Here is a 9947-nt window from a genome sequence, read left to right as displayed (position 1 = left end):
TTGATCTAAACGTTCTTATATTAGTTTACAGAGGGAGTATAATTCAGATGAGGTCTGCAGAACACAGTCAGAAGAACCTTACGCCTCATTTGTCGAAAGCTTAAGCTTTAAAAGTGCACGGAAGCTATACACACCGGTAACCCCCTATCACTCCCCAGTTCCCTGGCGGCACAAACCCTCTATGAAATAACAAACGGGTAATACACTTATAAATACTAACACTACCCTGCTGCTGGTATATAGTTTAAGAGGGCTCATAGTTTAACACCTTCTAATTAGTACGCGAGTGACCCGACATCCGGCGTGTTTCGGTCACCTCGATATCTCCTCCAGCCTCTTCAGGATGCGTCTGGAATCCGGTCTCAAGGACGGCGAAGGGTTGCAGCAAGCCGTCGCGAGCTCGAAGAACGCGTTGAGCTTCGCCTCATTCCCCGAGTTCTTGCTCTGCTGGATCAGGTCGGACCCGAACGCGTCCGCGATCTTCCTCTCGAGGACCAGATCTTTGAACGAGGCTGGCAAGTGGATGTCGCGGGCGTTCGGCGAGCCATCGCTCGCCGCCTCCTTCTGAGCGAGCATTTCCAGCAGGATCACCCCCAGGCTGTAGACGTCGCTCTCCCTCGTCACCTCCCTCATCTTGATCAGCTCAGGGGCCTTGTAGCCTTGCACCGCGGCGGTCTCGAGCATGTCTTGGGCAGCAGCCGGGTTCAGCAGGAGGTAGAGCCCGAAGTCTGATACCCTGGGCTGGAAATCGGCGTCGAGCATGATGTTGCTCGTCTTGAGGTTGCCATGGATGATCGGCTTCTGCGATCTTGTGTGAAGGTGGTCCAGCCCCTTGACGATGCCAATGGATAGCTTGCAGATTATCTCCCATCGTTGTGAATCATTGATCCCCTCTGCAGGTAAAATTTAAAAGGGAAATGTCAGACGGTCCAGAGAATGCATAGAGTGTTTTGTTTAGATGCTGTATCATGATCTGAGATCTGACAGTAACTAGCAACGTTACTGACGTGCTGACACCAGTAGTGGGAAAATCTCATGGTAAGACCGGACTGGCAGTCCAACGTAAAGGCCGACACATTTTCAACTCAATCGTGCAGTGCGATATAAATGCAATGAAGTCATAAAATTTGAAACTGTTCAAACCAGAACCTTGTGGTAGGGAACCAGCTTGCAGTCGTACAAGAAATGTAGCAGCATAGAGGACCATTTGGACATGTCTTTTTCAAACCCTCACAAAGATCGAACACGCCTCAAAAATTATTGACAACAAAAAGTCAAAAACCACAGAAATTGTTTTCTGTAAAAGATAATCATCATCTTTAGAAGTCTTTCTCAATGTGATCAATTGGTGGATCAACACATAAAACATGTTCAATAGGAGCATATAATTCAACAACTCCACTGAAAATGAGAGCTGAAAGTTGCAGGGAGCACAAACAGCTCAGAAAAATCAACCTCATAAATGCCATAAAAGTAGTCTTGCAAGCACTTCATATAAGAAAGCATCTTTTTTTTAGGGAAGAAAGGGTTTCTCTTTTTTATTTATGGAAGAAAGCATTTCTCTTTAATTATGAAATAAATCGTTCAATATGCTATGAATATGTTTCCCCGGAAACACTGATTTGATATATAACTGAACAACACGGAAAATCAAATGAGGTTGCTACAGGTGACCCAATATTCATATGTCCTTCAGAAACATGAAGATCATGCTAAAGCAAAGTGTCCAAGCCAACAACTCCAACCAGTAAAAGTTCACAAACACCTTTATCAACAATTGAGCTGTCCCGTTGTCTAGTAAACTTCACGACAAAAGTACAAAGTGTAGCAGTGAAGACACATGGCTAAAGGTAGTAACAAAAATCACTCTGCAAGGCTGTTGCTCAATCCTTGCAGCATTATTGGAAGTACGCATTCGTGCTAAATCTGAATCAGATGTGCAGAATAATCGATCAAATCAAACAGAGATGATTTTCAGTTATTTTCCTGGGAAACCAGAGACGGAGCAGAGCTAATTACGATGCTGGCACATGAGTCAGCAAATTTACTACAGTTTCAGCTAATTATGACGGAGTATTTCGCATGATTAGACTTACTCAAGGCAAACTTGGGTTGAAAGCAAAGCGGTGGAAGCAATTGCACGCTCTGGAGCAACGTAGGTAAAGGGCAAACCTTGCAAGAAGCGGCGGAGCGAGCCGGCGGCGTAGAAGGGGTGCACGAGCAGCTTCTCTCCGCGCGGGCCGACGTAGAGCGCGCGGATCGGCACGAGATTCGGGTGCTGCACGGCGCCGAGCAGCCGGGCCGCCGCCGCGGCCTCCTCGGCGGCCGCGGAGCAGACGGGCCGGAGGAACCGGAGCAGCGCCACGGCCTCGCCGGCGCTGAGCCCGGCGCGGTAGAGCGTGCTGTGCGCCGACTTGGCGACCACCTCGCCGGGCGCCTCGAGGATGGCGGCGACGGTGAGCCCCTCGCCGCCGGGGAACGTGAGCAGCTCCTCCCCGACGCCGGAGCCGTAGGCGCTGGACCCGCCCGCCTGGAGGCGGTCAGCCCCGGCGCCGTGCGAGGGCAGCACCGCGCGGCGGCGGCGGCGGCGGCGGCGGTAGCAGCGGACGGAGTAGCAGAGGAAGAGCGCGACCACGACGCCCAGGACCGCGAAGAGGACGGCATTGACGAGCCTCCTCGGCATTGCTCCGCTCCGCCGGCGCGCTCGGCTCCGGGGAGCAATGGGGGAGGAATTCCCGGGGGATTACGCGGCGGATTGGTAGGGTTTGGTGCCCTCGGGAGGAAAGGTTTGTGCTTGGGCAGCTCCTCCTCCCTTTCCCTACCCCTTTTCGTGATTCTTTCCCTTGCGGTGGAGATCTCTCTCCGCCTCTGGCCTGCTGGGGGAGCTGGCTGCGCCCTTTTGTTGTGTGTGACAGTGTCAGCTAAGCTAATGGCGGTATTCTTTGGGTGTATATTGGGGTGGAAGCTAGCTTGGGATGCCTCTCGTGTTGGGGGAGAGCGATGGATCCCTTCTTTTGCTTGCTTGGACTTTGGGTTTTACGTGGATGTGGATGATAAGTGCGTTCATGATGGCAATGGACGTAGTACGTACCCATGAACAGTGTGGGCAATAGGACCCTAAATCTGTGAGGCCCCTAACTTCATAATTGCGTGCGTCATCGAGTACACTTGATCACCTCATGTCATGTGGCACTATAGGCCCTATGTCTGAGCCGGAGTAGGGCCATGTGATGGCTAGACAGGCCAGGTTTAAAATATTCTAGTTCTAGTTCTATATAGAAATATTAAACGAAGGTGATATTTCTTGGTTTTGTCCCGCTTTAATTAATTTCACGTATGCTATTTGGTTTCATTACTTGCCATCTATTTTGGCCCAACGGGGAAGCCCACCTGACGACGCACGGTAACCCACGTCCGGAGAGCTGGCAAAAAATAAAATAGCCGATGGCAGGGTTCGACCTCATAACCCACCAATCGGCCACGCACAGTTTGTCCAACTGACCCAACTAGAGATATGAGAGGATGTTTTTTCTCCCGTTGCAACGCACGGACCTTTTTGCTAGTATTCTAGAAATGATGAGTGATGGCATGTAAAAAAACTTTTTGTTACTCCTAGAAAGAAAATTTGTGTTTACTCCCCCTATTTTAAATTTTTACAAGATGTTTTTAAGACTCGGAGAGCGTCGAAAAACGTCTTATATTAAGTTAAGAAGGGAGTAGATCACAAATTTAGACGTTAAACATTTGCGTTGAGCCGTTGAGGTTTCACTGTGCGAACAGTTTCCCATGATTATACCCTTGGCAATGGTGAATCCACCCTGTAGATGATCATACCCTTGGCAATGGTGAATCCACCCTGTAGATGATTATACCCTTGGCAATGGTGAATCCACCCTGTAGATGTGTGGTCAGTTGAGCTAGGAACCTTTTAGGCCAACTCCACCGTGCGACCCCATCTTGTCCGGATGCGTCCATTTGGGGTAGAACGGACGAATAGCGCGGCCCAATGCGCGACCCCAAACGGATAAATGTCCGGATTCCCTCCGTTTTCGACTCATCCTCGGCCCGCACTTGTGTCGAGTTTGAGGTCAAACGGCATCGCGCGGACGGGCTCGCCGCACGCCCTTGTCCTCCCGTGGCCCGCCTGCCGGGGACACTAGCAGTCCCTTCGCTTCCAACACCTCCACCCCCTCTCCCCGCCCCGCCCCGTCGCCGGCACCGCCGCTATTCTCCGGCCGTCCATACCAAACCACGTCCCGACATGGCCGCCACCACGCCCGTGCTTTCGTCGTAGTCTTGGTCATCGATCGGAGGAGGTTTGGCCGTCGCCGTCGTTGCCGGTGGTAGAGGGGATACGACCGCCGGCGACGTACCACGACGGCCGCGACAGCTTTTGATGAGAGCTCCAGAGCGGCCAGTAGCCGGCCGGCAACCACCCCTGCTGCGTCGAGGTGATCATCGCGACCTCTTTGCCACCACGACCGCAAGGTGTTCGACAGTTTGCCCACAAAGGTATGGACAGTGGAGATGAGTTTTTCTTCCACCACTTCATTTGTTCATCGGACGATTCATCGTCGGATGATGAAGATCTTGTGGTGGCTGCACTGGTCGTTCACGACCACATTCAACAGCAGCTTCCTCGGTACAGGGGGTCAGTCCCTGGCCGTGCTCCCAATCTGAACCACAACAGGGAGAGAGGCCACACCCTGCTCTATGCCGATTACTTTTCCAACACCCCGCTCTTCAAGCCGGATAAATTCCGTTGCCGTTTTCGAATGGCAAGACATGTGTTCAATCGTATCCGAGAGGGAGTGGTTGCTCATGACCCATACTTCGAGTGCAATACGGATGCCCTTGGCAAGCTTGGATTCTCCTCTTACCAGAAATGCACCGCGGCCATCCGCATGCTTGCATATGGAATTCCTGGCGATCTGGTGGAAGAGTATGTGCGTATGAGTGAGACAACATGTCTGATGTCAATGTACATGTTCTGCCAGGCTATGATCGAGGTGTTTGGCCCTGAGTAATTGAGGCGGCCAACTGCTGCTGATACAGAGAGATTGTTGGCGCCAACGCAGCTAGAGGCTTTCCAGGCATGCTTGGCAGCATAGATTGTATGCACTGGAAGTGGAAGAACTGACCATTTGCTTGGCAGGGCCAGTACAAGGGGCATGTCAATGCGCGCACTGTCATATTAGAAGCGGTGGCTTCGCAGGATCTTTGGATATGACATTCTTTCTTCGGCATGACAGGTTCTCACAATGATATCAACGTGCTGCAGCGTTCTCCAGTCTTCGCAAGGCTTGCAGAAGGCCACTCCCCACCTGTCAACTTTGAGATCAACGGCCACTAATACAACAAGGATACTATCTAGCTGATGGTATATATCCTCAGTGGTCAACTTTTGTGAAGACAATCTCGAAACCCCAAGATGAGAAGAGAAAGAGATTTGCCCAAATGCAAGAGAGTGTTAGAAAGGATGTGGAACGTGCTTTTAGTGTGTTTTAATCCCGGTGGGGTATCGTTCGAAACCCTGCACTGTCATGGGATGAAACGAAGCTTTGGGAGGTGATGACTGCTTGTGTGATCATGCACAACATGATCGTCGAGGACGAGCGTGATGAGAGTATCTTCGACCAAGGATTTGATTATCAAGGTGAAAATGTTGAGCCCCTGCACCAAGAACCGGCCACATTTGAATAATTTGTCCAATTCCATCGTGAGCTGCGTGATTGGCACACTCATTTGGATCTTCAAAATGACTTGGTTGAGCACGTGTGGAATCACATTGTCAATCAATAGATGTATTGGTTCATTTTATGTTCAGTCAAGACAATTTCGATTTGGTTGTAAAATTATTTTTATTTTCAGACAAATATTTGGACGTGCAAACTAGTTTTGATATGAAAATATGGGCATTTTTTGCCCTAGCAGACAGGATGGGGCAAATGGATGCGGTCGTGCGCTGGGCACACGGCCACCGCATCCCAGGACAGGCCCGGCCGCGCCCCCATCGCCCTACCCAAAGGGACAAAATCCGGCCAAACCAGACGTCCGTTTGGGGTCGCGCGGTATAGTTGGCCTTAGCAGACCTTCATATGCATGCTAGTATTTTTATAAAAGAAAGAAGTTTAAAACTATGTAAAATATGTGGTGAGCATATCTTTAACACCACGGGTCATCATCCTGCCACCACCAAGAAAAAGGTTGCATGACCAGTAAAACACCATGCAACCTAACATTCAGATCTCAAACATTTGTGTTGATGTTCTATTGAGCGAATCTTTTGCCATGGTTGTACTCTAGGCATGACGAGTGGTGGGAGGAGTGATCTGGGGAGTACAAGGAAGAAGGGTAGGAGGCGGTTGACCGGTGATGGCAATGTTGAGGGCGATGTCCACCCCTTAGAGGCTAAAACTAATGCTAAATGGGCAACATGATGCATATGCACAATAGATGGACACTTGATCGGTCATTGACACCAGAGAAAAGTCTGGTCGAAATAGAGGAACGGGGCTCCACTCGTGGTTGTCGTCTGTTCTCACATAAGGTTTTGTGCAATATTTGGTTATTTAAGTGAATAGCTATAATGGTGCAAGAATTGTTCTGAAGTATGGCTGATATGCAAGCTGCATGTGTCAGCTAGCTACAATAACCTTCACTCATGTTTTTTATAGGTTAATCTCCCTGCAAAGCTCACTTGTTGTCACATATCCCCAGACCTTCGATTTTGGAAGAATCAACACTGTCTTATGGTGGGGCCGGGGCTCACGGTCCTAAAACCCAGCTTTCATCATTGATTGATGCAGCCAGTGCAACGATGACTATAGATTCAACCGCCGATTAGGAAGAAGTGATTGGAAACATGCATGACGGGATGACGAGGGAAAGAGGAATCGTAGATCTGACAGGCAGAGGAACAAGAAGGAATGTGAAGTGGAATATTTACGACCCGGGGACGTAGTGGATGCGGCAAGTTGGTTTATGCCGGTGTGCAATGATAGCGGGCAGATCCACGCCGCAGTATGGGTGACCCCCCGATGATCGTGTTGACGGTCTAAGGTGGGATTATGCTATAGACTCATCTTATACCTATGTAACTCCCATTATAGGTAGTGTTATCAATTTTTTAAAGTGTTGTTGCAAAATAGGCCGACATGGTGTGCGTTGATTTCATATCTTGCAATGACTACGGTAGCTGGCCTATGCGAAGCAGCCATCTCTAGATGTTATAGAGTCTGATCCATTATAAGTAAGTACATGTTTAGAAACCAAGATGTGGAGCTATGTAGTTCCTGGCCCCAAGCAACATGTGAGTCAGGGCAAGCTCACGTACTTGCCGGTGAGCTTTACTCCGCCTTTATTATGCATATAATTGGTGAGTTGGTATGTTCTTTAACATTGAGCGTGACAGGTTAGTTGGCACGTATACATTTCACATTACCGTTTGCATTCATTTGTACTAATATACTCCCTGCATTCTGTTGGAAATATGAGCAAATTACTATGAGATTTAATCCGAATAAACAGAAGATAAATCATGACCACAGCAGCAGAGATTAAACTAATCATGCGAACTAGCATAGCAGATGAACATATCACATCTAGGGCACATACTAGAAGTATGAATTCTACCACGATCTCGAACAAGAAGGATAGAATCACATACGGTGCAGCGGGTGCAGCACCGCCGGCGTTGACATTGTCGCCCATGTCGTCGAGGACGAGGTTGCCGAGGTCGGGGAAGAAGTCGTCGTTCGCGAAGTCGTCGCTGCCAGCAGTCGCGCGAATGCGCTCCCTAAAAACCTGATCGCCCCTCTCCCGTACAGGATCACGAGAGGCGGGGTTCCGGAGGCCTGCTGTCCCTTCTCGCGGTGCACGTCGGAAGGAGAGATGGAGAAGACTTGCTTGGCGGCGCAATGATCTGGAACGGTGGTGAAAAACCATACGAAGCGGCGGCGGCTAGGGTAGACGTCTGCCTGACTATATAGTGCGGGCCGGGTAGGTCGTGGGAATAAACCCCACGTCCGAGTCATCACGATCCAAAAGAATCGGAAACGATTCAGTAATTAACGCGTCCGTTAATTATTAATTAATGACTCATTAATTTTTCCATGCAGCAAAAATATAGACAACGTGCATAGCTCTGTCCTCGGCTCGGCTCAATCCCGCAACCCGCGGCGCGTCGTGACGAGGCGAGCGAGGAGGAGGAGCGCGCGTGTAGGTCTTCTCTTTCATGCTCATACAAGTGGTAGATGAGCTCACCTTATAAAGAGGTGCAACTCTCTCTCAACTTCCGGGGTGGAAGTAAACTTTAGCCTCACTCACTCCACTCACATGTGTGCATGAATGGGCCAAGAGAATTTCAGCATTTTAGTTGGGCTTTGGGCCAAAGGCCTACTAGCAAAATTCCAACAATCCCCCACAAAGTCTCATTGGCACATCTCATCATTTAGTTTCAAAATATTGTTTATATACCGGTGCTTAGTGGAGACTGTGAAGTTGAACTTTCACTTAGAGATTTATGCTACACTAGATCACAACTTGAATAGTGGACTATGCCTTGAATTACAAGTTTTCTGCGAGACTAGTTTCACATAAATTCTTGACCGATACTGGGCTGCCGCAAGGCTTCCCCGCGGGTGGAGCGTATACGTCATACTCCAGGGCCTTTCATGAATTTATTAGAGAACATCCAATTCTCACAGACTGCGACGTTAACAGTCAAATTCATATAGGTGTGTTCCTCAGAAGATGTTCTGCAGGACAACATCTCTGCTTACCCGAATAAGCCACTTGGAACACATTAAGATAAGTATCAACCTGCCATGCAGATTAGGAGAGTATTGCATCTTCGCGGAGTGGGATAATTAATATAGGGATACTCTCCTCCCAGCTGACCAACAGTTTGTCTCCCACTTCTACTTCACGGGATCTCCGATCACATAGAGTGGATTATCACTATGGACAACTCATGCGGTGGGTCTCAAACCCGTCTCAATCGATGCATTATCTATCACATTACGTGATAGACCTTTTGTGAAGGGATCTGCCAAGTTTTTCGACGTTTGGATATAATCCAACGTAATAACTCCAGAGTTCCTCAATTTTCTGACAGATTTTAGTCTCCTCTTCATATGCCTTGAGGACTTCATATTATCCTTAGAACTGTTTATCTTGACGATCACAGTTTGATTATCACAGTTCATCGGGATAGGGGGTATTGGTTTTTCAACCATAGGTAAGTCCATCAAGAGTTCACGAAGCCACTCTGCTTCAACAGTGGCAGTGTCTAATGCTGTGAGTTCTGCTTCCATAGTTGACCTCGTTAAGATGGTCTGCTTGCAAGACTTCCAAGAAACAGCGCCACCACCAAGTGTAAAAACATAACCACTTGTGGCCTTAATCTCATCAGCATCAGGTATCCAGTTTGAGTCACTATAACCCTCCAGTACCCTTGGATACCCGGTGTAGTGAATCCCATAGCTCGCGGTGCCTTTCAAATAGCGCATAACTCTCTCAAGCGCATGCCAATGATCATCTCCCGGTTTTGACACAAACCGACTCAGCTTGCTCACAGCAAAAGAGATGTCAGGCCTCGTGGCACTCGCCAAATACATAAGCAAGCCAAATAATCTGAGAATACCTCAGTTGATCTCTACCAATCTGTCGATTCTTTCGAATCAACACACTAGCATCATATGGAGTTGGAGAAGGCGTGCAGTCGCTATACCCAAAACGACTCAAGACCTTTTCCACATAATGAGACTGAAGCAGTGTGATCCTACCATTCTCATCTCTCAAAGCTTGATGTTTAAGATAACATCAGCTACTCCTAGATCCTTCATCTCAAAACAGCGAGATAAGAAATCCTTAACCTCCTTGATTAAATCAAGTTTGATTCCAAAGATCAATATGTCGTCGACATACAGACAAAGAATAACTCC

At 48.6% G+C, this 9947-nt stretch overlaps 1 protein-coding gene across 1 annotated transcript; it reads right to left on the bottom strand.

The window, feature by feature from the left end:
- Window positions 1–3074, bottom strand: LOC125539435 (putative kinase-like protein TMKL1). The gene is made up of 2 exons (XM_048702888.2): window positions 2173–3074; window positions 1–893 (listed from the first exon to the last, which is right to left on the bottom strand). Exons 1-2 carry the CDS (start codon window positions 2681–2683, stop codon window positions 313–315), a joined length of 1092 nt encoding a protein of 363 aa, XP_048558845.1. The 5' UTR covers window positions 2684–3074; the 3' UTR covers window positions 1–312.
- Window positions 3075–9947: the final 6873 nt, after the last annotated feature.

Source organism: Triticum urartu, chromosome 2A (assembly GCF_056163025.1).
Source record: "Triticum urartu cultivar PI428250 chromosome 2A, HENAU_Tu73, whole genome shotgun sequence".
Taxonomy (NCBI): Eukaryota; Viridiplantae; Streptophyta; class Magnoliopsida; order Poales; family Poaceae; genus Triticum; species Triticum urartu.
The sequence above is the reverse complement of the archived record's forward strand: the minus strand, read 5'-3'. Positions and strand labels throughout refer to the sequence as shown.